The 26,764-nt window shown below is 57.0% G+C and overlaps 1 protein-coding gene across 5 annotated transcripts; it reads right to left on the bottom strand.

Annotated features, from left to right (window-relative positions):
- Positions 1 to 1,022: 1,022 nt before the first annotated feature.
- On the bottom strand, positions 1,023 to 26,410 carry ZER1 (zyg-11 related cell cycle regulator). Of its 5 annotated transcripts, none has more exons than XM_036416227.2 (16): positions 26,233 to 26,404; positions 17,012 to 17,260; positions 15,620 to 15,770; positions 14,985 to 15,421; positions 14,526 to 14,702; positions 13,643 to 13,757; positions 13,348 to 13,494; positions 12,922 to 13,089; positions 8,065 to 8,280; positions 7,439 to 7,480; positions 7,203 to 7,322; positions 5,973 to 6,088; positions 5,424 to 5,612; positions 4,428 to 4,525; positions 2,765 to 2,867; positions 1,023 to 1,316 (listed from the first exon to the last, which is right to left on the bottom strand). In XM_036416227.2, the coding sequence occupies exons 2-16, from the start codon at positions 17,167 to 17,169 to the stop codon at positions 1,259 to 1,261; spliced, it is 2,295 nt and encodes a 764-aa protein (XP_036272120.1). In that variant the 5' UTR covers positions 17,170 to 17,260; positions 26,233 to 26,404; the 3' UTR covers positions 1,023 to 1,258. The 5 variants fall into 5 exon arrangements, with proteins under 5 accessions (XP_036272120.1, XP_036272118.1, XP_036272119.1 ...); XM_036416225.2 differs by having other exon boundaries at positions 12,916 to 13,089; positions 26,233 to 26,396; XM_036416226.2 differs by lacking the exon at positions 26,233 to 26,404 and adding an exon at positions 26,069 to 26,134 and having other exon boundaries at positions 12,916 to 13,089; positions 17,012 to 17,264.
- Between the last annotated feature and the right edge of the window lie 354 nt (positions 26,411 to 26,764).

The following is a 26,764-nucleotide window of genomic DNA, read 5'->3' as shown; positions in this document are numbered from 1 at the left end:
GGCAGTGCCTCTCCGCGGGGTGGGCTGCTCCTTGTAGAAGTGCTAGGAGGATCCAGCAACAGGCTGGGGAGGAGGAGGGAAGGGAAGCCACACCCCCAGGGCTGCCTGCAGTCAGCCCTGCTCCAGCCCCTGGTTCGGAGGAGCCTCCTCACCCCATCTGTCCACGAGAGAAGCAATTTGGAGTCGCGGTGAGGGAGCACAGGAGATTCTGATACATCTGGGGCTCTCACTTCTCTGAAACTCAGCCTCGAGTTTCCCAGGTAGAGCCGCAGGGCGGCACACGAGGGGCTCACCAGGGGCCGTGCGGCTGCTGGTCCAGGCATTGCCTGCGCTTCGGGGAGTGCTTGCTGAGAGGAGGGGTCCTGTGCGCTGTGGGCAGGCAGGGGCGCGGAAGCAGGCTCAGTTCTGCTGGTGGGGTGCCGGGGCACCTTGGGTGCTGTGGGCAGAGGAAGGGCCCGAGAGGAAGCGAGCCCCCGGTCCCAGAAGGTGCTGGCTCCCGGGCCTGGGGCGGGTCTGGGTATGTTTGGCAGGATGGGCAGTGGGCCAGCCCCGGGCCGGGGCCTTCAGCTGCCTGGACCTGGGGGAGACAGCAGCCTCCGTAGCAGCTTGGCCTCAGGCAGGCCTGGCCGGAGAGCAGCAGGGCCACGGGAGCCCCGCGCCTGAGGGGCCCCGGGGCAGGGTGGCCTGGGCCTGGGCACAGCTCACTCCTTTGCCCCAGATGGCCCACAGCTGGCAGCACCAAGGCGTTCAGGAGACTCAGTGGGGTTGTTTTAATCCCTAAGCGCCGTCAGCTGCCCTCAGGAGCCCAGACGCGGTTCTCAGGCTCTGGGGGGCAGGGGGGCGCTGGGGTGGGTTGTTAAAAGCCTGCTGCCTCTCCTAACAGGAAGCGAGGCCGGGGTCTGAGATTTCTGGGGGAGGAATGGGCACTCGCAAGGTTAGAGGCATCGAGTTGGGGGGAGGGAGACGGGGCAGCGATGAAAGCTGAGTTGGGGCTTGAGAATGGCCAAGGAAGCTATAAGGACTCAGGGAGAATCTCTTTTGTTTTTGTACAGAAATCATATACACAAAACTTCACACTTCCTACCAACAAAAATAATATATATATATAATATATATATCTCACTAATGTTAAGGAAAAGCGTCAGTTGTGCAAAAGTCCTCGCGTCCCTTCACCCAGTGGGCGCTCCCGGGGGTGCCGGCTGGCGGAGTGCTGCCGGCCGGCCGTGTCCAGAGCAGTGGTGGCCACGGGACCAGGCCTCTATCTGGACGTGTCCATGTTCTCCTCCTTAAAGTTACCGCAGTGCTCGATCACCTTTCTGGAGACAACGGGAGCGCACTGAAGGCGGGCTTGGGTGGTGGGCCCGGTCCCTCCCCGCTGATCAGGCCTCGGAGTTTGTTAGCAATGATGCTGCCTGGGGGTGTGGCCGGCAGAGTGGCCGGCCTGTGCACAGCACCCAGGAGACGGTACCCGGGGCCATCAGTGCCCTGTCTTCCCTGCCTTTTCCTATGCCCTGGCCCCCCTCGGCCTCAGGGGCTCCCCTGAATCAGCTCAAGCCTGACCTCCAAACCCGATCCTTTCTTCAGCCTGCCTCTCTTCTTCACGTTTCCTGCACACTCAGGCCTTTTCTCCCCCAAAGTCTAACGGCCCCGGACTGCACCCCAGACTCCCAGGGCCGCCCTTCCACACCTGGGAACAGCCATTCGTGCTCAGACCTGAGTCCTTCACCCACTCGGTCTGGCCCTTGGGATCTGCTGCCCCGCCACACTCCGGTGGCCTTCCCATGCGACACTCAGCCCCTGGTGCTGGCTGGGGCTGGGTGGGTGGCGGTGCTGTTCACTGCAGCCTCTGAGCTGAGGAGGCCGGAGCGCTTTAGGAAGCCAGGGATGCCCGGTGTGGACAGGAGCTGGGACGAGGCGGACGGACTTCTCCTGAGGGCCCTTTCCGCCTCAGGCACAGCGCTGCCACACAGCCGCTCAGATGCCAAGGCGTCCAGTGTCGGGGGTAGGTTATGGGCCGTCTTACCCAGTGCTTCTCGGACCCCCTGGGACCCCGCTGACAGCGGATGTCCCCAGGCCCACCTCCCACACCCACCGGGAGGGAACATCGAGGTTGGGGCCTGTACATTGCAAACAGTCTTTCCAGAGGATTCTTTAGGGAGATGAAATGTGAGAACCACTCATTTTACTATTCTTAAACTCAGATAAATCTGTCAATTAACGTTGAAGCCGTGCCTTTTGCCAAAAAGAACTGCAGACGTGGCCAACACTCCCCAGCCCAGCCGTGTCTTGCGAGGCTCGGAGCTCCAGGCCCTCTCCATGACGCTGTGTTCTGCACCACGTTGGGAACGGGGGTAAACCTAAGCACGCTCCCGCCCAGAACGGGTCCTAGAGGAAAGCAAGGCCGTGGTGCTGACACAGGCACCCACGAGGCTCTTGCGTGCGGGTCGCTGTGAGGTCAGAGCCAGAGCATCTTGGTCTCGGCAGTGAGAGGCCACGGCAGGGAAGGGCCTGACGCTGCAGGGACCTCGCACTCAGACACGCCTCACTCTGCCCTGTGCGTGACCACCCGCCTCCTCCCTGTCGGAATGTTTTAGCCAGAAATAACGGGAGGCTCGGATTTGACTTGTTGATGGCCACACTGTGGCTGGAACGACACTCAGGGAGGCCCCAGCCGGACATCAATGTGCTGTCCACCTCCATCCCGCCTGCAGTGACCCTAAGCCCCCCAGTCAAGGCTCCGGCAGAAACACTGCCTGCCTCTTACCGGGCCATCTCCTTGGTTTCCTGCCGCGCCGTGGCCATCTTGATCATGTCCTTCAGAAGGGGCATCCCGCCTTCTTTGATCAGCAGGGGGCAGTACTTATCCGCTGTGGGTAGGCAGGGGCAGACAGCAGGGGATCAGGGTAGGTCTTCGCTCAGCTTGGGGCCCTTGCTGTGCGGACTGCCCCCTCAGGGGGATGGGGCCAGGGCCGGGCTCTAATCTGGGAAGAGCCATGTCTGCCCAGCCCACGTCCACCTGGGGGAGGGAGGGGTGACTCCTTGGAAAAGCTCCTCCCACCGTGGTACGCAGCAGCATCCCCCCCCACTCCGCGCCCCCACCCCCAGCTCCCTCTGGAAAATAGCACCTCAACTGGCGGCTAACGTTCTCTGGGAAGTTTTATAAAAATAAGATTTCTAAGCTTTGCCCTCGGGCATTCGGATTCAGCAGATCCAGGTGTATGCGTTTGTAACGAAGACCGCCAGGCGACTGGTCAGCAGGCTGGACAACAGGCCTTCCCACTGGGAGTTCTGGTTCACTCCAACAGAGCATTCCGGTGCCCGGATGCAGGGCCAAACTCCGTGCAGAACACGGGGCCGCAGCAGCTTATGAGGCAGAACTATCTCACTGTCTCCGTTTTACAGATGGAAGGACGGGTCCAGAGAGAGGAAGGAATTCACCCACAGTCCCTCCAGAGCCGGCCGAGGGAGTCCCAATCCAGGGCTCTTTCCTCTGCTCCACTGCCTCTTTGAGGTAAGGTGCTACTTTTTACTAAGACTGACCTCGACTGGTAATAAAGAGGCTGCTGTTTAGTGAACAGTCGGTATGTTCTAAGCGCTTTAACGTGTCTTTTTCCACAGCAGTCCTACGAGGTAAGTGCTATTATTATCATCCCATCTTAAAGATGAGACAATGGAAGGCACAGGGAGGTCGAAAATCCTGCTTACAGTAGCACAGCAAGTGGTAGAGCCAGTTTTCAAACCCAGGTTGCCTGCACGCCCCCACCCAGAACACCCGTCCGCGCCGCAGGTGAACAGCACTGAGCAGTGCCCAGCCCCGGGCTCAGCACTTTCTGCTGGTTCTCTTTTCAGATCCATCTTACGAGGTAGGCGACATCATGGTCCCCATTTCACAGAGGAGGTTAAAGAACCCACATCAGGCACATAACCAGTGAGGGAGGGAACTCGGGGTCACGCCTGGTCCGCCATCAGCCTTAGTGCGGCACCCCCTTTCTGTGTCCCCCCGAGTCGCCGGGCCAGGGCAGCTCCGCTCCTCTGGGAGGGAGGCTGGGGCTCTCTTTGAGGAAGCAGCGCTGTTTTAAGGTTCCCGGTTCTCTAGGATCTTTGTTTGGTGGGTTCCCTCTGCCTTTCTGACCATTCACATGGGAGCAGGGACATTGAGAGCTGTCTGGGAACGCCGGGTGGCCTCTCACCTGCCAGCCTGTCCCGGTGAGAGGGCCGGGCCAGCCATATGCTGTGCGCCCTGCAGATTCTGGAGAGCGAGCGAGGCTGTGCTCGAGGCACAGACCCTGACGTTAGCTCTCCTTTAGAGCTCTGAGGGCGAGGCTGGGCTAGAAGCTTCCGGAGGGCGAGGCTGGGTATGAGCCTCCGGAGGGCAGGCTGCCCTCAGCTGGGGGTCCCTGGGTGTGACCAAGGCCAGTGATACTCACGGTAGACAGACACAAGGTTGTACAGGGCCCAGGTGGCCCAGTGCTGGCTGACGGGGGAGATGCCCTGGGGAAGGAGGCGAAGGATTGGCTCAAACGACCTGTAGGAAGACAAATCGAGGTCACTCTGGGGCAGGGCTGGGGGCGTGCATCTTACATCTCTCCTCCCTGCGGGGTCCGGGGACAAACTGAGCTCCCAGCAGGCAGCAGAGGTGCGGGCATCTGGCCCTCAATCCACTTGAGGCTTCGCAAGGCCGCTCCCTATGGAGAGAAGTCAAGGGCCGGACATGTGGGGAGGGACACAGACGAGGTGGTGCAGAAATGGGGCCTCAGCAAGGAGTGGCCCAGCCTGCGGGGGGAGGAGGAGGGTGTGCCTGGAAGGCTGAAGGTGTGACCACACTGACCACGACCTTCTCTGGGCCATCAGCACGCATGTCCAAAAGCCCCCAAAATGTGTCTGCAAACCCCCTCGGCAGTGATCCCACTTCATCTCTCCCGTGAGCCCCTTCCTCCCAATGTGGGCTTTCAGCTTCAGTGCCCATCGGATGGGCCGCCCGTCACAGAAGGTGACTCAGTCATCCCCACCGAGAAGGGAGGAGGGGAGGAAGGGAGGAAGGGAGGAAGGGAGGAGGGGAGGAGGGAGGAAGGGAGGAAGGGAGGAAGGAAGGAAGGAAGGAAGGAAAGAACAAACGAACGAACGGACCCAGTCATAACACAATGAGGGAGACCCCGACCTGTGGCTGGAAACTGAACCACAGAGAGTGCGCCTGGAGCCAGCTGCACTGAAACAATGAAATGTGCCCGGAACAGCTTCGGGGAGGCGGCGGGAAGGGAGGCAGGCACAGAGCCGCAGGCTGGGACACACGTGCCTTTCTGCCTGCTGCCTGCGGACTCTGCCTCTGTAAGACCCGACAGAGAACCGGAAGAAAGGCCAGAGGCTCCGACAGGTGCAGGGAAAGGGGGAAAGGGCGTCCGGTCCCAGCACCGCGCCCTCCGCACCTGTAATTGATGTTCCTCCGGGAGTTGATGTCCCAGCTCTGGATGGCGGCCCACATGCGCTCCTCCACCTCCTCCCGCTGGGGCTGGCAGATGCCCCAGGCCTCGGGCCCGTCGAACATGATGTGCGACAGGACGCCGCAGGCGTTGTAGGAAACCTCGATCCCATCGGCCTTGCTCTCCAGCAGGTTGCTGCCAAGAAGGGAGAGAAATGGAGTCCAAGTCCCCCCAGTCCCTCTCAGATACCAGCTGCTGGACCCCAGCTGACAAACCGCACGCAGAGGAACTAATTGCTTTTGTCACTTATTGTCCAGCCCCAGAGGATTTCTAAAAGGGATTCGAGGCGCTAACGTAAGACAGAGCCGCGAGAGGACCATTTTGGGAGGCTGAAAGAATCAGAAGCCAGGCTATAGACTCTAATATAGAGGGAAGGTAATACTTATAACAAACACCTAGGTCCTAGGCTAAGAGCAATTGCTGCTAGTAAGCACAGACTAGAACTCTGAGCATCCTGGCAGCCAAGGCAAAAAGGCAAAGGAGAGGAGTACCAACCTGAAGACACTGATGAACTGGGAGGTCATTAGCTGGGGCCGCAGCTCCCTCACCTCGGCCACATTTCCCAGGAGGCCCAGCATGTTCCGATGGAGTTCCTGCTTCTCAGGGAATTCCTGGCCAAATGAGAGCCATCGGGGCCGCACCAGTTAGTACTTCATTAGTCTGGTATTCTTAACCCAGACACTTTATGAGCATCTGTCTGGCCACTCCGACTAGACAAAGAGGGGGTGCAATATGCTGCCCTCCTACCTTCTAGTGCTGGGTACACACTATGAGGGATTAATATGGTGGGGGCTCCTTGCCACAAAAATCAAAGGCTGAGTGGAGATGGGTCCTAAAATTGTGAATGGGACTAACTTGGTTCTATTTACCAAAGCTCAAAATACTAGTTTAGTTCTGGCCAGTGTTGCTCAATGGTTAGAGTGTTGGCCTGAGCACCGAAGGTCGCTGATTCGATTCCCAGTCAAGGGCATGTACCTGTGTTGCAGTTTACTCCCCACCCTTTGTTGGGGCATGTGCAGGAGGCAACCAATTGATGTGTCTCTCTCACATTGCCTCCTTGCCAAAACCGATTTGGCTCAGTGGATAGAGCATTTGGCCTGTGGATTAACGAAAAATAAAAAATAAAAAAATTCTAGTTTAATGGAATCCCCTTAGAGAATAGAGTAAGAAAACAAAGAATGTGCCGAAACAAACCAGTTTGGCTCAGTGGATAGAGCGTCGGCCTGTGGACTCAAAGGTCCCGGGTTCGATTCCGGTCAAGGGCACGTACCTTGGTTGTGGGCACATCCCCAGTGGGGTGTGTGTGGGAGGCAGCTGGTCGATGTTTCTCTCTCATTGATGTTTCTAACTCTCTGTCCCTCTCAATTTCGCTCTGTGTAAAGTCAATAAAATATAGAAAAGAAAAAACAGAAAACAAAGAATGTGTTTCAGGATGAACAGACGATTCTACTGGACAGAATTCTGTCCAGCTGAGTCCCGATGGACCCCGGGCAGGTGGGAGGGCCAGCCTGAGCAGGCACCAGGGAGGAGGGCAGAGTTCCCATGGAGGGAGGGCCAGCCAGGCCGCTGGGCCAGGGAAGGCGTCTGAGCTTCTGCTGCAGCCAACCCTGGGCTGGTGGGCCGAGTGGCCCCTGCTGGCCTCCGGGGGGAAGCCCAGAGGGCGGGGAGCCGGGGGACCGGGTGGCGTGTGGAGGGTCCAGAGGGAGGCTGCGGCAGAGATGCTACCTTCAGGCAGTCCAGGAAGAGCTTCATGCCGCTGAAGTTGAGGAACATCTCACAGTTGTCGGGCGTCTCGTCCGTGATGTTCCAGAGCGCGCTCCAGGAGAACTCCATGACCTGGTCACACTGAGAGGTGGGGAAGGGGCGCTCAGCACAGCTCCCCACAGAGGGCTCCCCTGACAAAACATGGGCACCCCCGGGGCAAACCAGTCCCGCGAGGGGCTCCAGGAGACTCCACTTACTATCTTGTCCAGCAGCTTCTTCTGAATGAGTTTCAGCATGGTCTGCGGGCGGAGAAGAGAACTTGCAGGGGCCGGGCCAAGAGCTCCCATCCCCCGGTCACCCCAGGAAGGACAGCAGCTCTGTTCCTAAGAGACCAAACCTGCCCCTCTGGGGGGAGGCTGTTTAAGACTTGGTACCTGCATCAGGAGGCCTGGGTGCTAGTCCTGGCTCAGCCCTGACTCCCTGAGTGGCTCTGGGCACGGCCTCCTCCTCTGGGGATTCAGCCTCCCCGGTGAGAAAGGAAGGGACTGGCTTTCCTTCCCCAGTCCCTCCTTCCTCTCTTCAGCAAACTGTTCTTCCCTCCCTCCTGTGCACCGGGCTTCTGCCAGAAAGTGCTGGGACGTAATTAATGATGGGAGGGGCGAGCACGGTGGTTTGCCCCTCGGCTCACTTGCAGGCAGCTGGCCTGAGGCAGGAGTGACTGTACCGGGTGACCCATGGGCGAAGAGCGGGGCTAAGGGGGATGACAGAATGTTCTAGGCCGAGGACACGCATAGGAAATTCCTCCTTTGGTCTAGCCTGACTCCTCCACGGGCAGTGGGGCTACGGGTGAGGCGGGAGGGGAGGGAAGCCCGGCCGCACGCACCACGACGAAGCCCATCTTGCCCACGGCCTCCTTGTGGTCGTTGTCCACCTGGCAGACCAGGGCGTTGCACAGGTGCACGGCGATGCGCTGGATGGACTCGTCCTGCCGCGTGGGGTTGAGGATGCTGAGCAGGAGCTCGTTGACGCGGCGGTACTGGAACTCCAGCTCCTCCGGGATGCTGAAGTTGCAGAGGGTCAGGCAGCAGTTCCGCTGGACCTGGGCCGCAGAGACAAAGGGGGCACAGTCAGGGCCAGAGGCTCTCCGGACGTGAGGGTCCATCCAGGGCTGTGGTGGTTCAGGAGACCTTCTGGAAGAGGAGACTACACGGCTTCCTTAAAGCACACGTTTGAAAATTGTGAAACACAATATTCATAGAGAAGCGTGGATACAATCACAAATCTATAGCTTTCCAAATAATCATAAAGCAGACAAGCATTCCGACAACAATGTGGCCACCTCCTGGGTCAAGAAATAGAACATTGCCAAAACAGGTTTGGCTTGGTGGATAGAGCATTGGCCTACGGACTGAAAAGTCCCGGGTTCGATTCCAGTCAAGGATATGTACCTTGGTTGCAGTCACATTCCCAGTGGGGGGTGTGCGGGAGGCAGCTGATCGATGTTTCTCTCTCATTGATGTTTCTAACTCTCTATCCCTCTCCTTTCCTCTCTGTGAAAAATCAATTAAATATGTTATAAATAAATAAATCCTTAAAAAAAAAAAACAGAACATTGCCAGCACCCGGAAGCCTCTGTATGCCCCTTTCTGATCATAAGCTCCTCTCCCCACTAGAGATGCCACAACCCCTGCTTTTTCATTTGAAAGATTTCCTAGCATCTTGCTTCTTTTCGTTTAACCACAGATTTGCAAGATCAAGCATGTTTTAAGTAGCTGAAGTGCGTTCCTTTTTCATTGCAGTATTGTATTCCAATCCACACATTCACTCTATGCTGGCGGACTTCAATGTTTTAACTACTTCCAACAATATCTTGTACATACATCCGGGTATCCATGAACATGGGCCCCACTGGGGCACACACGTATGGGGTGACATGTGGGGTCACAAGGTGTGTGTGTCTTCAACTTCACCGGGTAACCCCAGACCGCTTTCCAAGTGGCTGTGCCAGCTCACACTCCCGCCAGCAGTGCAGGAGAGTCTAGAGCACATGTGTCAAACACAAGGCCCGCGGGCCAAATCCATCCCGCCAGGCCTTGCAATGTGGCCCGCACCGCGCTGTCATCACTGCACTCTGCTGTGTTTCCATCACAATGACAGTTTATGACTGTTCAGTAAACCATTCGGCCCGCGATTTAGGCTGGATTTTAGATTTTGGCCCCTTCTCTGATTGAGTTCGACACCCCTAGTCTAGAGGCTCCACATCTCATTTCTCTCTGCGTTGTCTGCAGGCTTTATCTTTAGTGTTCTCAGCGCATTTTCCTTGTAATTTAGTTTCCTTAATCTTCTCTCATTAGATACTGGAAGTTCACTATACTTTACTAATTATGTAAATGAAAAGATATCACCTATGGTTAACTCTTGGCCTCCCCCCCAATATACATATATTTTTTAATTTGAGAAAAAATATTTTTTAAGTTATAAAAGCATTATTTACTGGGGGGAAAAATCAATTAATCCTATCTGAACAGGAAGTTAGTGCCCCACTTCATTTCCCAGAGTAATCACTTAAAAGCTGGATGCACAGGCCTTCCTCTTCCTGCCATGGGGAGCCCGGGGCCTCTGGGGAACAGGATTGTAAAGATGGCAGCTGTGTCTGGCAGGCTTGGTCCAAGGCCATTTTTGCTGGCTCTATGCGGGGTTTCTGGGCCAAGAGGGAGCACACAGTTCTTAAAATTGAAAGTGTTTAGCCCAGCGGGTGGCTCAGTGGTTGAGCATCGACCTATGAACCAGGAGGTCACGGTTTGATTCCCGGTCCAGGACACACGCCCAGGTTGCAGGCTTGGTCCCCAGAGGGGGGCGTACAGGAGGCAGCTGATCAATGATTCTCCCTCGTCACTGATGTTTCTATTTCTCTCCCACCCTTCCTCTCTGAAATCAAGAAAAATATATTAACAAGTTTGGTGTACATTCTTCTAGATTTCTTCCTATATAAGTACAAATATATGTTTGGGGGTGAGTAGAGGCAAGAAAAGACCTTATACATATTGGCCCCAAACTTCTCCTCACTTAGCCATCTGCAGGGGCTCCTTCCATGTGGGGATATGCAGAGTTATTCTACTATCCCACTGGAGGGATGGGTGGTGCGTTACTTTTCCAGACCCCTATTACTAAAACATGTTAGCTCCCACTGACCTCTACTTAAGCACAAAGTGTGGATATAGGCTCTGGCTGGGTAGCTCAGTTGGTTAGAGCATCATCCTGATACACGAAGGTTGTGGGTTTGATTCCTGGTCAGGGCACACACAAGAAGCAACCAATGAATGCATAAGTAGGTGGAAAAACAAACTGATGTTTCTCTCTCTCAAAAAATGGCTGTATACATATCCTTCCCTCCAGATTTCTGACGGTGGGACACCGAGGCCGACAGTAAGTGCGCGTCTAGCTCCGGCAGGTCCGACAGCCGCCCTTTAAGAGCTGTTTGACTCAGCGCTCCCCCGTGGAGAGTGCGAGTGCTCGTCCCCTCCCCATTGTCAATGTCAGGTATCATCCACATTGAGATGAAATGTGATATCTTGCTATTTCAATTTCCTTTTCTTTGATAGAGCTTATTAATTCATTTGAGAGTCTTCAAGTAACATTTTTCATTAAAAAAAGACGCCCCCTTGCTTGATTGTAAGTCGGCCTCCACGTGGAGACAGCTGCCCTGGAGTGGGCAGGCTGTGGGAAAGCGGGCTTCCCGTCCCTGTGGGGCCGCGTCCCCACCGCAGCCTTCCTGGGGGCAGTTTGAGCATACACACCCGGTGCTTCCTCATGCACATCCCACTGCCCACAGCTCCACCTCACACAGGCAGCACCCGGCACTCAGGTACGCAGAGCCGGCAGACCTCCCTCAGGAGCAATAGAACAGCGACCTGAATGCCCACCCCGGGGCTGAGTCCACAACCACAGCCGGCACTCTAGGCCGACACCAGCGACTGCAACGCTCGTTAGAACCCGCTGTCTGGGGAGGAGGGCTGGGGTTGTGAGCAACTTTTGCTTTCTAGTCACTTCACTTCCTTTTTACTTGCATTTGTTTTCTAAGCATTCGGTGTCTTGCTTTTGGAATCAGAAAACAAACGTTATTTAAAAATTTTGTTGTAAACATTTGTTGGTATGGGAGAGGCCCCCATCCAGGAGACTGCTGAAACAGAAATCACGTTACGCCGGCGTTATGCAGAGTGAGAAACAGAAAAACAAAACCAAAACATTATGTAGAAACAGAAATCACGTTACACCCCTTCGCTCAGGAAAGACCACGGGCTGAGACCCAGCGCAGCGGCAGCAGAGCTAACAGGCTAGCCTGGGCAGTGGGCTTTCCTTTGTGTCTATAATTTTTCTATAATAAAAATCGTTATTACTTTTATAAGAAAAGCAGTTATTGAAAGAATAGCCCCCAGTGGAACATTACTGGGCAGAGGGCAGAGGAGTCAGAATGAGCAGAGGCCCAGGGGCAGGGGCAAGGTCCTGGGTGGAGGGTGGCAGTGGGGTGGAGCGGGTTAGTGGGCCTTGGATGCCAGGTCCCAGATTCTGGGGGCGAGGCCGTAGGGAAGGGGCAATGCCGTAGGGAGGGGGCGATGCCGTAGGGAGGGGGTGATGCTGTAGGGAGGGGTGATGCTGTAGGGAAGGGGCGTAGGGAGTGTAGGGAGGGGGTGATGCTGTAGGGAAGGGGCGATGCTGTAGGGAAGGGGCGATGCCGTAGGGAGGGGGCGATGCCGTAGGGAGGGGGCGATGCCGTAGGGAAGGGGCGAGGCCGTAGGGAAGGGGCGACGCCGTAGGGAGGGGGCGATGCCGTAGGGAGGGGGCGATGCCATAGGGAAGGGGCGAGGCCGTAGGGAGGGGGTGATGCTGTAGGGAAGGGGTGATGCTGTAGGGACTGTAGGGAGGGGGCGATGCTGTAGGGAAGGGGCGATGCTGTAGGGAAGGGGCGATGCCGTAGGGAGGGGGCGATGCCGTAGGGAGGGGGCGATGCCGTAGGGAAGGGGCGAGGCCGTAGGGAGGGGGTGATGCTGTAGGGAAGGGGCGAGGCCGTAGGGAGGGGGTGATGCTGTAGGGAAGGGGTGATGCTGTAGGGACTGTAGGGAGGGGGCGATGCTGTAGGGAAGGGGCGATGCTGTAGGGAAGGGGCGATGCCGTAGGGAGGGGGCGATGCTGTAGGGAGGGGGCGATGCCGTAGGGAGGGGGCGATGCCGTAGGGAGGGGGCGATGCCGTAGGGAGGGGGTGATGCCGTAGGGAGGGGGTGATGCTGTAGGGAAGGGGCGTAGGGAGTGTAGGGAGGGGGCGATGCTGTAGGGAAGGGGCGATGCTGTAGGGAGTGTAGGGAGGGGGCGATGCCGTAGGGAGGGGGCGATGCTGTAGGGAGGGGGTGATGCTGTAGGGAGTGTAGGGAGGGGGTGACGCTGTGGGGAAGGGGCGATGCTGTAGGGAGTGTAGGGAGGGGGTGACGCTGTAGGGAAGGGGCGATGCTGTAGGGAGTGTAGGGAGGGGGTGACGCTGTAGGGAAGGGGCGATGCTGTAGGGAGTGTAGGGAGGGGGCGATGCCGTAGGGAAGGGGTGCGGGGACAAGGCCAGTGCAGAGCCAGGTGAGAAAGGGTGGGAGCAAGCAGAGGGGCCTCGGAGCAGGCTGGGAGCTGGGCCGCAGGGGGAGCGGGGCTGGGGGCTGGGTCGGAGCATGCAGGCCCGCGGCAGGGGGCTCACCGTCACCTCCTGGTAGGATTCCATGCCATTGAGCACCACCTGGATGACCTGGCGGCGCAGCTTGATGCTCTGCTCGGCGCGGTACTCGGAGTTGGTCAGGTAGAAGAGGGCGGCGCTGCCGGTCACTTGGATGTTCTTGTCATACTTGTGGCACTTGAGGGCTGTGATGACCAGCTGTAAGGAGACAGGGAGGGCCCAGGTTGGCAAGTCCTGTGAGAGTTGTGCAGGGACAGGCCTACGGCTCTTCGAGGGGCCTGCCCGGCCCAAGGGTGGGGAGCAGAAGGCAGGGCAGGGGAGGCACTGCGGGGTGGGCTGGGGCAGGTGATGCAGAGGGGGGACGGGGGCCTGGGCACGCGGCTCAGCCGAGGCCAGGACCCTCGGGGGGGGCGGGGGACGGGGGAGCCGGGCCCCTGCTTCCGGGGCGGGGCTGACCTTCAGAGCCCGCAGGAGCTGGTTGCAGCGCTCAATGCGCGCGATGTCAAAAAGCAGGTTGATGGCCCGGGAGGTGATCTCGGGCCGGTGCTCCGTGTAGGCCTCGATGGCGTTCAGCACCTGCTCCTCGTTCTTGTCGCCACTCACCTGGGGAGGAACTCGCTCAGACCTCCGGGAAGAGGCCACCTGGGGGAGCCCCAGATCTTGCCTCTAGCCCAGGTCAGACACCATGGGGTCTCCCACCTCCCCCTTCCTTCTTCCAGGGCTCCCTGCTCCTCCCTCGCCCGCTCCCCACCTTGTAGGCCGGAATGTGCGTGAGGCGGCACAGGGAGGTCTCGAAGAGCCCGAGGAACTGCAGCGGCCTCTTCAGAGCCCGGAAAGGCATGATGCTGCTCTTGGAAGGCTCGGTGCTGGGGGGAGGTGCGGGGTCAGTGGCCGGAGGCCTGGGCGGCTCCCTGGGGCTGGGGGTTTCCAGGGACCCTCTCCCAGATTCCAGCTCAGCTGTCCTCTCTCAGGGCAGGGGACACAGACCCTGCCTCTCGGTGGAGGGGAGCAAGGTCACACTGCGGAGGAGCATGTGGGGTGGGAGGCATGTTGTGGTCATCTCTGGAAAAGACTATCTGCCATTCTAGTGAGGACATGTCACCTTTAGGTTCCACCAGCCAGCAGGAAGGGACCTGCCCAACAAGCAAACCCGCTAAAGTGTGGCTGGGGAGAGATAGGGCCTGTGGCCAGTGACAGCCGCGTCGGTTTGAATCAGATCTTTCAACCCAGGAGCCAGCCTGTCAGCTGCAGCACCTACCACACGGCCGATACCGCCAGCCTTGACTTAACACGCTGCCCTGTCTCTGCCAGTCTGAGCGCCACAATGTCCCGGTCACTCCTGGAGTTTTCACCTTTAGCCTCGCACGTGCTGTTCCCTCTGCTAGGACGCCCTGCCTCTGAGCTCTCATCGGACTTCCAAGACAGCCTGGATGCCGCTCCTCCCCGGCCCTCTCTGCTGGTCCTCAGGGAAGCCCGTGCCTCCCTTACCAGTCCTGACAGGGGCCTGGCACCCAGACTGGAGAGGGCAGGGCCTCCCTCACTCCTTTATCTCCTGCACCCAGACAGCCTTGGCGAAGGGCGTTTGGGGAATGCTCGTTGAGTGGTACCCGCGGCAACCGTGGCGGTGGCCCCACCTGGTCTGCCCGGCCTCCTCGTCCATCTTGGAGATGCTGCAGTTCTCCAGGATCATGTGTCCGGAGATGTCCAGGGACATGAGGTTCCCCAGCTTCTGCACGAAGAGGCTCAGCACCTTGCGAGTCAGCTTGAACTTGTAGTAGCTGGAGAGGCGGTCTCGGGAGATGTCCAAGTGTCTGGAGATGGGGGGAGGGCGCAGATCAGGAGCTGGACACAGGTGCGGGCTGCCTCCGAGACCCTGCTGCTTCAGCCCATGGCAGGGAGGGCCCATCCCTACCACACTGCTGCAGGGCATTCTGGGAATATCCTACTGGGACCCAGGTGCCACCTGGGGTTGAAGGAATGGGATGTCTTTTCCATGCCCACCTTCTGCCTAGCCAGGGCTCATGACCCTTCTGGGACTGACAACATGAACCTCCCCCGCCCCCGCCCCCACGAGCTGCGGGCGGGCTGCTCACCGCAGCTTATGCAGCTGGACGATGACACGAATGTGGTCGTCCGACAGGTCCATGTTGTAGAGCACGAGGGACACCAGGCTGTCTTTCCACTGGGTCAGGAAGGCCGCGTCGCTGGTCTGAATGCCTGAGAGGTCCAAGGCAGCCAGCGCACTGAGCGGCCGCAGCAGGGACTCCACGGGGACCCCATCAATCATGCGGCCCAAGTTGAGGACGCGCAGGCGGCTAAAGCCCTCGAAGGTGAAGTCCTTAACCAGCACCTGGCAGGTGGGGTTGACGAGGCACTCGTCCTCACAGCCCCTCGGGTTCTCCTCCTCGTAGAAGATGTTGGCACAGCCGAAAAGGCTCAGGGACACCAGCGTGTGGCTAAAGCTCCGCAGCGTCTGCAGGCTCTTGGCCGACAGCTTCTCGCAGTTGGTCAGGTACAGCTCCACCAGGTCCTGGGGCGGGGCAGCGCCGTCAGCACCTGCCAGCCCCTGCCTGGGCCGGGCCCTGGGCTAGGGGGCCGGGAGGGTCTGCATCATGAGGGAGAGCGCTGGACGGGCCTTGGCTGCTCGTCCTGCCGGCGATCGGCCCTGCCCGGACGCAGTCTCGGGCGCCTCCCGGGCCCATCGCGTGCCTGGCCAGGCAGGTCTTACCTGCTTGCGAATGGCTTCCAGGTCCTGGTCTTGCACCAGGTCCTCGCGGAGGTGGATGCGGGTGAGGCGGGTGCTGCGAGGATCTGAGAAGAGGCTGAAGAAGCTTTCGTGTGGCTCAAAGTTGCAGGCAGCATTGACCAGCTCCACGTACCTGAGAGGGAGAAAGCCTTGCTCAGGAGAGGGGCACCCTCGCCCGCAAGGCCTGGCATAAGCCCCCTCCTCCCTGAAGCCTTCTCTGACCACCAGCAGCAACCTCTGTCTCCTCCTCTTCCTCCTCCTCCTCCTCATAGTATCTGGTTGGGTCCTGACTACCCTACAGGTGAGATTAGGAACTAGGAGTCCAAAGGCAGACATCCTGGTGATAAAGGGGCCTCTTGTCAATAGCAAACCCCAAGCTCTTCCCCCAAAACCATAGACACTTCTATAGCCAACATACTGCCCACCACCTCTTCTCTAAGCCAGCCCTCCGGACCCCTCCCTCGGGAGGGAAGCCTAGGGGGTGGAGTTCCCTGGTGGGCACGGCAAGCCCTTCGAGATACCAGCTCAGGCAGGAGTCCTGGTCTTGGTGGGAAGGGCTTTGTGGTCAAACGCTCTGGGATCTAAATCCCACTTGGCTAGTCACTACCCAGACAGCTTCGTGCAAGTTAACTGAGCTTCTCCAGGCTTTGGTTTCTTCATCTGTAAAATGGCCATAACTGCGGTCTACACCGTGGTCAGACCAGAGCTGCCTGGCCCACGGTAAGTGCTCAGAACATTACTACAAGTTGGGTTCTGTCCTCAGCTCGCACACAGGTGCCCACTTTATATGCAACTGTCTGGTCTAGCAAGTTCCCTTCGGGGCATCCCAGAGGTCACTGAACCCAGCCATGCTTCTAGGAGCCTCTACTAGCGGGGAGTCCCCTGGAGGGGCCACGTAAAGGTTTTCTGAACGATTCGAGCCCTGGTCATGGATCCACTTAGGCACTGGTGTGTAACCCCGTATGTCCACACACAGTCACGTGTTCACAGGCTCCGGTGTGCACACACACACAGGGCAGCAAACAACTTCATTTATGTGCAGGCTTCTATCCCCTCTCATAGGTGCAATGCACACCTGCAGTTTCACACTCAAACGTTCCTGTGCTGCAGAAGCCCATGTGTACACCGACCCATTCTTCCCGTGCACACACCTTCAAACACTAACACATATACATAACCAACACACACACACACACACACCTTTACAGTTAGAGATACTCCAGCACTCTACACCCATGGACACCCATGTGCAGGCACACACACCCTCACCCACACATGTCCATGGTCACACTACCACATGGCGCACACACTTGTCCAATCTCTCCACACACACTCATCGGAAACCTGTGCCCCCGCCCCGCTTGGGCCGCTCACTCGTCGACGAGCCGGTCGCAGATCTCGCTGGGCAGGAAGATGTCGGGGTGCAGCCGTAGGGACCCCTTGTCCAGCAGGCAGCCCAGGGTGCCGTCCAGGTTGCGCAGGCAGAAGTCGGTGCAGAGGGCCATCAGGGAGTCGGGGGTGTCCGACGCCATGCTGGGGGCAGGAAGGTGGGCCGCTCCAGAACAGGGGCCTCCAGGGACAACAGTCACTCAGCACTCACAGGGTCATCGGCAGAGCCACAGCCTAGAGTAGGGGTGTCGAACTCAATCAGAGAAGGGGCCAAAATCTAAAATCCAGCCTAAATCGCAGGCCAAATGGTTTACTGAACAGTCATAAACTGTCATTGTGATGGAAACGCAGCGGAGTGCAGTGACGACAGCGCGGTGCGGGCCACATTGCAAGGCCTGGCGGGACGGATTTGGCCCGTGGGCCTTGTGTTTGACACATGTGGCCTAGAGGATGGGAAAGAAGCTCAGTGAGCCCGAGGCCAGAACCACCGGCTGTCCGATGTCTACTCTCCGAGGCGGGAAACGGAGGCTCCAGATGCCACACTCAAACGGGCAGCTTAGCAGACCAGGCGGCGGGACTCCTGACTTCCTCTTTGCCCCTCTCTGCTGACTTGTCTGATTTGACTGCAAAGAGCAGGGGCCTTCTCTAAGTGTTTCTATGCCTTCACAAATGTCTGTGGACAGGCGTGTGTGTCGGGAACCTAACGCTTGGGTGGGGATAACAGGGACTGCCTTTTTTGTTAATCTTCACCAGAGGATACTTTTCTATTGCTTTTCAGAGAGAGTGGAAGGGAAGGGGGGAGGGGGAGAGAGAGAGAGAGAGAAAGGGAAAAACATCAATTCTTAGCTCCACTCATTTATGCATCCATTGGTTGATTCTTATAAGTGCCCTGAGCAGGGATTGAACCAGCAACCCTTGGCACATGGGGATGATGCTCCAACCAATTGAGCTACCTGGCCAGGGCCCCTGCCGGGTAATCTAACTTTTATATAGCTGTCACTGTTTGAACACTTAGTGTGTGCCAGGGCTTTATCGACATTTTATCACTAAAACTCATTCTATATGATTAAGAATCAGGCTCCTCCTAATTGAAATGAAAATATACGTCCACATAAAAGGCTGTACGTTAAAATTCATAGTGGTATTATTCATAATAGCCCCAAATGGAAACACAATGTCCATCCACTGATGAGTGGACAAACAAAAATGTCTCGCCATACAATGGACTATAATTCAGCCGTAAAAGGAATGAAGTACAGATACATACAACACTGGGCCTTGAAAACATTACACTAAGGAAAGAAAGCAGTCACAAGAGGCACCACGCACACATATGATTCTGTGATTCCATTTACATAGAACGTCTAGCCGGAACGGGGAACCTACAGAGACGGGAGTAGGTTAGTGGTTGCCTAGGGCTGGCAGGTTGGGGGAAATACAGAGTGACTGTGAATGGGTTTGTGGTTTTCTTTTTTGGGGTGATGAAAATGTTCTAAAATTGATTGTGGTGAAGATTGCCCAATTCTGTGAATATTCTCAAAACCACGGACTTATCTACTTGAAATAGGTGAACTGTATGATAAGAAATACGGCTCCATAAAACAGTTATGTAAGAAATGAAGTCTCCACCAAGACCGGTTTGGCTCAGTGGATAGAGCGTCAGCCTGCGGACTGAAAGGTCCCAGGTTCGATTCCGGTCAAGGGCATGTACCTTGGTTGCGGGCACATCCCCAGTGGGGTGTGTGTGTGTGTGAAGGAGACAGCCAATCAATGATTCTCATCCTTGATGTTTCTCTCTCTCTCCCCCTCTCCCTTCCTCTCTGAAATCAATAAAAATATAGTATTTTAAAAAGAGGGCAACCATGGAGCAGAATGTATTTCCAGTAACATACACCCAATTTGTAGAAGGGAGGATAAAACCCCCACTTCACAGGCTGCTGGAGTAAATGAGACTCGGGGGGTGGGGGGGGGTGGTTTCAGGTTTGATGTCATCTTACAGATGAGGGAACTCAAGCTCAGAGAGAGGCTACTGGTCCAAACTGGAATTTGAGCCTGGTCGCTTGGACCCCATCACATCCTCTCTCGAAGGCTTTTGGAATCTAAGGCCCAGCATTGCCCCTGGCTCCTGGGAGTCTCGGCGTCCATACCCGACGCAGCAGGCTGCTCAGCGAATTCAGGGCGGCCATGGAGCACCAGGCCCTGTGCAGCGGCCAGTTCTGATTCTGGTGCCGCCACTGCTGGGGGCTTGCTGAAGGAGCTTGGTTTCCCGTCTCAGCCCTGCTGCTTAAGAACATGGGAACTTGGGCAAGTGTCTCCACCTCTCTGTGCTCGTTTCTATTCCAAAGTAGGGAGCACTTTGTGAACGTAACACAGAATGACATGGAAATGGCTTAGCATAGTTCCCGGCACGTAGTAATTACTCAATAAAAAGCCAGTATTATTATTAACATTATCATAGTCATCATCTCCTGCCCTGGTCCCCAAGTAGAGCAGTCCATTCCTGTCCAGCTTTAGGTCCGTGCTGCCCACACCTGAGTCTCCTGCCACAGGCCCTGGTGCCAGCTGTCCCACTGGCTCTGGGACACCCTGGGGGAAGGCACAGCAGGCTGCCTCGGTCCTGGCATGGCCTTCCTTTGCTTCAGATCTCCAAGAGCCCAGCAGCCTCTCTGGCTGGAGTGGAGGGGGTACTGCTGGCTGGACAGTCCCAGCTGGAGACCGCCCAGTCCAATCTCCTTCAAGCATCACCCAGGGCCTCCGGAGTTAGAACCAGCCTTCTGGTCAACCCCCACTCAGCTGTGGCCTCCTCCATCGCACTGGTGATAGGCCGAGGGTCACCTCCAGACCTTTGCTCAGTTGGTTTGCTTTCAACTGGGACCATCCAAACTCAACTAACGATTCCACTCTCTACCAAATACTGCTCCCACCCCCCAATACACATTCACGCCCCCCCTGCCGGAGTGTCAGGGACCACTCCAGCCCCCCACCTTTGGCCTCTCCTCCTTGCTTAGTGTTTTTTTTTTTTTTTTTTTTTTTATATATTTTATTGATTTTATACAGAGAGGAAGGGAGAGGGATAGAGAGTTAGAAACATCGATGAGAGTCATCGATCAGCTGCCTCTTGCACACCCCCTACTGGGGATGTGCCCGCAACCAAGGTACATGCCCTTGACCAGAATCGAACCCGGGACCTTTCAGTCCCCAAGCCGATGCTCTATCCATTGAGCCAAACCGGTTTCGGCTCCTCCTTGCTTAGTTGATGCCTAAGCACCCTCAGGTGTTAGTGTCGACATCTTCTCCTCTAGGAAGCCCCCCCTGACTGCCAAGTGTAGCTGCCGTGGCCCCAAAGGCCGCACCATAATAGCTCACACTTTGCACTGATGCTGGGCTAACTATCTGGCTTCCTTGCCAGGCAGCCAGCTCCACGAAGTGGCAACCAGACTGTCTTGCCTGGTGTTGCATTCCTGGGCTTAGCCCAGGGCCTTTACTATTCACTCGCTAACCATCTAGTAAGCACCGTGCAGCCAGTGGAGAACGAAACCAGAGGGCTTTCTCCTGGCGAAGCACAGTGGCTCTGAAGGGGGACATCCGGCCACCCAGAGGCACCCCAACCCGCCCCACGTAACGGGGACCAGTTTTCTGCAGGGGAGGGAGGTACTTGGGGCTCTGACATTGCAGCTGAAACCCGAAAGATGAGTCACAGTTAACTGGGGGTGGGCAGAGAAGGGAAAGGCGTTCCAGAAAGAAGGCAAAGCTGTGCACAGGCTGCAGAGACAGACGGCGTGGGGCGCTGGCATCACAGCCCAACTGCTCGCTATGTGCTGGACAAAGGGCTGAACGCCACGGGCCTGACAGATAGGAGGGTGTCAGCTACCGCCTGCGGGAGGGACGGGGCTTGCAGGCTGGGCCACACGTGGACGCTGGGAGGCAAGGCTCGCTCTCATGTCCTCCCTGCCCACCTGCCCAGGACAGTCCTAGGCACCCAGTGGCCACAGAGCTCCGACTCCTCTGCAGGGCCACCCCCAGTCACCCAGGGAGCTGCCCTGCCCTAACCCTGCTCCTCAGAGGGGAGCACCACCTTGTCAGCCGCCAAAGCCACCAAAAGACACACCAGGCAAAGGGCACCATTTGCTAACTGCCTTTGGCAGCGCCGACCATGCTGTCTGGGGCTGGAGGAGCTGGAGGAGGAAGCCGTCCTCAAGTTGGCACGGAGGCTGAGAGCCTGGGTGCTGGGGTGCCCGGCCACTTGTGCGGCATCCAGCTGCAGGCCTGGCACCCACCAGAGGCAGCTACCTCGCCCCCCTCCCCCCCCAGCTCTTCATTCCTCCTGAGGCAGAGGGAACTGATGGTGACAGAGCAGCACCTGGTGAGAACTCCGCCATCCCTGCTCTTGCAGGTTCTCTAAAACTGGATCCATCTGAGCCTGTGACCTCCTACGGGGGGAGGGAGGGGGCACAGCAGGAAGAGGAGAGCAGCAGCAGCTGCCACCTCCACACTGCGCTTATTTCATACCGTCTCCTACTGAACCCGCAAACAGCACTCCCTAGGACCCTGTACCCGTGGCTAATCCATCACTCGGCAACCATTTGTCTACGGACCCCTCCGCTGCCCCACGCTCCGGGATCCATAGGCGCGGCCCGCGCCGGCACCAACAGAATAACGGTTTGCTTTTGCCAGAGTTACCATTCCTGATGAAGACGCTGAGGCTTGCCCGGAGTGATTGGCAAGAATGGGACGCAGCCCTAAATCAAGCCGGTGCTTCTCACTAAGCCACTCAGCCTTCCACCCACCAAACGGAGGGAAGAGACAGTGAGGTCGAGGAGGGAGCGCTGACACCCAGCCCACAGGGACTCAGAGCTTTGGAGCAGCGCCCACCTGTGAATTCACCCAGGAGCGGGGGAGGGGAAACCCCAACAAACGCCCTTGTAGAGGCTGGAAGCTTCCCAGGAGGGAAGGGACTGCAGGGAAGATTTGGGGGTAGGAGGCTGCTGTGAGAGGAATTGGGGGGCTCTGGGGAGCAGGGGTGCAGGTGAGCAGCAGAGGGCTGACCCGCAGAGTCTAAGTCTGTTGGAGGATGTGGAAATGCAGTGGAGGAGGAATGTCATCCCTGCTCGCTGGTGCTAGCTGGAGGCAGAGGGGCCCTTGGGGGACACCTGGGTTCCAGTGAGACATCACCATCACAGCCACAACCAGTTTGGCTCAGTGGATAGAGCATCAGCCTGCAGACTAAAAGGTCCCAGGCTCGATTCCCGTCAAGGGCATATACCTTGGTTGCGGGCACATCCGTGGGGAGGGGGTCAGGGGGAGGGGGAAGCAGCTGGTCAATGTTTCTAACTATCTATCCCTCTCCTTTCCTCTCTCTTTTTTAAAAAAATATATTTTATTGATTTTTTATAGAGAGGAAGGGAGAGGAATAGAAAGTTAGAAACATTGATGAGAGAGGAACATCGATCAGCTGCCTCCTGCACACCCCCCACTGCGAATGTGCCCGCAACCAAGGTACATGCCCTTGACCGGAATCGAACCCGGGACCCTTGAGTCCGCAGGCCGATGCTCTATCCATTGAGCCAAACCAGTTTCAGCTCTTCTTTCCTCTCTTAAAAAAATCAATTAAATATATATATAAAAAAAGAGACATAGCCATGACACCCACACTGACCACCATATTCCAAGAACTCTGCGGATTCACCAACCACACGAGGCAGCTGAGGCTGAGTGGTGAAGTCATTTGCCATGGTCTATGGCCCAGTGGTTGGCAAACTCATTAGTCAACTGAGCGGCAAACCGTGGCTCGCGAGCCTCATGTGGCTCTTGAGCCACAGTTCGCTGACCGCTGGTGTATGCAGCTGTACATACCAATATGTCTACACACACTCATTAGTTCAAGACTCAGTGGTCTGAGCTTCCCCTGCATCTTCTCACTGGAGCCATCCATAACTTGAGGGATGTGTAATAATTTTTTTCCCCTTCTAAATGAAAAAACCATGGTTCAAAGAAGTACAATGACTTGTCTAAGGTCCCCCAGTAAGTGCTGGCTCTCTCTACCATTAAGCTATGGGCACAAACGGGTTCTCCAACCCTCAGCTCTCCCTCCTGTGGCGTGAGCCTTCACCGTCTCCTTACAGCTGAGCGACCTTGTACAGGTGGTCGGACATGGCTGGGAACCATCCTGTGGACATATATTGTTTGTTTGCCAAGGACTGGAAGCTTCCTGAGGCAGGGACCCTGTGTGATCCTTGAGATCTCCCTGACAACAGTGAGGGTGTGGCTGGTTGTGGGGGAGGAGACATAGTTCCACAGGGTGCCCAGGCAATATTTACACCCTCAGTATTCATCAGGGTCCTTACCTGTCGGTATGTTGCATATGTACCTTACCTCATGGGGTTGGTGAGGACATGGCATGAAATGATGGGAAGAAGGTGGCAACTGCCTGGCTGGTGTGGCTCAATGGTTGAGCATCCACCCATGAACCAAGAGGGCTCTGGTTCTATTCCCGGTCAAGGCACATGCCTGGGTTGCAAACATGATCCCTGACAGGGGGGTGCAGGAGGCACCCAATTGATGTTTCTCTCTCTCCTTCTCCCTTCCTCTCTATCTAAAAGCAATTTTTAAAAAAATGTTTTTTAAAGTAGGTAGTAACCAATAATTATGGAGCAATTTCCAAAGAATGATGTTTGGAGAGACCCTTCTGCTCATTTTTGAAGCTGGAAGATCTGCTCCTTTCTGAAGCTTCCTGATCCAAAAACAGATGACCGAGGGGGAGACTCTGAACTTGAATTTCAGGAATCGAGAACAGCTCCGTTACTGAAGCTGCAGAATCTTGGTGACGCTAACAAGAACGGCCCTTTTCCTTTGCAGAGGGCTTGAAAGTGCAACAAATTCTTTCAGAATCTCGTTCCATTTCATCCTCCCGGTAGCCGTCAGAATTAGTGTACAGACAGGAAAACTGAGGTCCAGACAGGATGTAACTGCCCAAGCTCACACAGCAAGCCAGAAGCACAGCAGGGGCTTGAACCCTGACCTAGATTGGTAGTCCGAGGGTCCAGCTCCAACACGCTGGCTTTCAGCATCTCTGTGCTCTGACTTTTCATTTTCAAGTCCTCTCCCCCAAACGCCCCACCCCGCCTGTCAGACTCAGGTCTACACTTGGGGGGTGGGGAGGAGATCAACCCACAAAACCTCAGCCTCTTCCGGGAACCTCTGGGATGGACAGTCTCCATCATCAGGTCAGCACACATCCTCTGACCATACATTTAAGGCCTACGTACTCTGCCCTCACCAACCTGTCTTCATATTTATTTCAACACCATATTTTGCCTGTTTTATGTAGCAGGACAGGGTTTTGCTAAGCTTTTTTAAACAGTCCCCATCACCTCCCACTGTCATAAAAAAGCCAGGACCAAGCCCTGGCTGGTTTGGCTCAGTGGATGGCGCGTCAGTCTGCGGACCGGAGTCCCAAGTTTGATTCAAGTCAAGGGCACATGCCCGGGTTGTGGGCTCAATTCCCAGTGTGGGGCGTGCAGGAGGCAGTCAATCAATGATTCTCTTTCATCATTGATGTTTCTATCTCTCCCTCCCTCTCCCTTCCTCTCTAATATATATATACACATACACACATACACACACACACACACACACACACACACATACACACATATATATATATATATATATATATATATATATGTGTGTATATATATATATTTTTTTTTTTTTTTTTAAAGCCAGGACCAAGCTACCATCTCCCCTGTACAGATGGGAAAAAGGTCCCTTGCACAAGTTCTCATGACCAGGAAGCAATGGCATGACCTGATTTAACCACAGCCCTGTTTGTATGTATTCCGTCAATGATCATTACAGATGCGGAAAAAGGGTACTTACAACCAAAGATCAGAGCACAATGGCCATTTGTCATCTAAAACAAATCTGTATTTTCTCCAAGCACCAGACATTTCGCCTGAAAGGGTGCCCCGTTAGACACCCATGACCTGGCATCGCACAGCCAGTCCCTGATATCCTCCCCAACACTATATCTGCCCCCACTCCTCTCTAAGTTCATCAACCACCACTCTCCTCCTCCAATCCACTCCAGCCCTATTGTCCCCATCCGGTAGGACCTTTGTACCTGCTATTGAATGCTCTGCCTTCGGGGAGCTGTATGGCCGCCTTCAGGTTTCTGGCCAGATATCGACTCATGAGACACGGTCAGACCGCCCTCTATAAAAGGTGCCTGTGCGCTCTGGCTCTTTCCATGGCTCTTTCTTCTTTGTTTATCTCCAGAGCCACCCTCCATATGATGTTTATTCTTTGCCCAATAAAGCAATGAACCAAAACAGAGAGGCCCCTCTCTGCTAGCCACCACCTCCCACTCTACAGGATGCCTGACTTCAATGCCCATTCTAGCTAGCTTGAGCCCTGAAGAGAAAAATCAGATGGGGTGATTTTCCCCGAGGAAGCATCAGGCATCCCTCTCGCCCGGAAAACCAAACGAGCTGGCAGGCACAGGCGAAGCCGGGAGATCCTGGGCACCGTGGGCCAAAGAGCAGCCAAGTCCCATTCCACCCACAGAGCTTCCGTGGCCGGCAGTTTCAGTTTCAACTCACCTACCCGGCTGGCTCCTCGCTCCTCAGGTTTGCAACCCCACCCAGCGCTCTCCCACCCGGCCGGGTGGCTGGGTTTCCCCGCACCTTGTCATCCCTTGTAGGAGCCGATCCAAGATCCAAACCGTCCCTGGGCTTTGGGGGAACTTAAGCTCATCCAACAGGTAGGAGGGGCAGTCCTACAGGAGCCCCCATTTTGTAGGGGCATTCAACAGGGAGTCTTTCTCTCTGGAGGAAGGGAGCTCGGTGTAAAGGCACATCTCTCAGACCCGGCCGCAGGGGAGAGGAGGAGGAAGCCCTCCCACCAGCCGCCGAGACGGACCTGTCTGTGCAAGAGGTTGCAGCTGCGATGCTGAAGCGACGCTGAAGAGAAGGAGGCAGGAGGGAAAGGGGAGGGACGCAGGCACATCCCTGGGCGCTGGGATCCCCGGGATGCTTCCTCGCCCGGCCGCGGGGGAGCGGAGGATGCGGCCCGGCCGGCAGGGGATGTCGTCAGGCTGAGGGACGGGGTCTGCGGGGGACGGGGGGCGACACGGCGGGACTTGGGTGCCCGGGGGCGGGGGTCCCCGGCGGGAGGGGGTCGCGCCCGGGGGACCCCGTGGCCGTTACCTTGCCCTGAGGGCTGCAGGCCGCCGGGTGCAGGCTCCGGGGCCCGGCCCCTCCCCCGATCCGGCTCCTACGGCTGGGAGCCTGCAGCCGCCGCCGCCTCCGCTGTCAACAAACCCCTGGCGCGTCACTTCCGGGGCCGCCCCTTAGCAACCGCGGACCGGCGTTCGCGAAGGGTCCCGCGGCGAACGCGGGCGGCGGCGGCGGAAGGTTCCGGGGCTCCCCTCGGGGATCCCGGGCCCGTGGGCCGGGGCCGGAGGGGTCCGATGGGCGTCCCTGCCCCGGGGGTGAGCACGTGCCTCCGGGGCAGTGTGGGGGGCCCGCTCGGGAGGTCGGGGTTCGCCCCGATCCGTCCTGCGGCTCAGCCGGCAGCGCCCAGCGGCGGTTCGGGGCGGGCCTGGCTCCTCCTTCCCCGTCGGCGCCGGCGGCCCCGGAGCGCCCGCCCTGCCCACGCGCAGCGCCCCACGGAGCATCTCTGCTTCCCCCGGGAGCGCGCCCACTCCTCCCGGCGCCGTCATCCTCCTCCCGGCGCCCG

Source organism: Pipistrellus kuhlii, unplaced genomic scaffold (assembly GCF_014108245.1).
Source record: "Pipistrellus kuhlii isolate mPipKuh1 unplaced genomic scaffold, mPipKuh1.p scaffold_m20_p_53, whole genome shotgun sequence".
Taxonomy (NCBI): domain Eukaryota; kingdom Metazoa; phylum Chordata; class Mammalia; order Chiroptera; family Vespertilionidae; genus Pipistrellus; species Pipistrellus kuhlii.
Note: the sequence above shows the minus strand (reverse complement) of the source record. Positions and strands in the feature narration are given on the sequence as shown.

Bases quoted from the DNA above. Each gene is read 5' to 3' on its own strand.
- ZER1 (XM_036416225.2), bottom strand. From the start codon at position 17,169: ATGGCGTCGGACACCCCCGACTCCCTGATGGCCCTCTGCACCGACTTC. The intron at 13,090-13,347 runs GTCAGCCCCGCC...GTCTCCTTACAG, and splicing joins AGCTCCTGCGGGCTCTGAAG to CTGGTCATCACAGCCCTCAA. The intron at 7,481-8,064 runs GTGCGTGCGGCC...CTCCGCCCGCAG, and splicing joins GCAAGATGGGCTTCGTCGTG to ACCATGCTGAAACTCATTCA.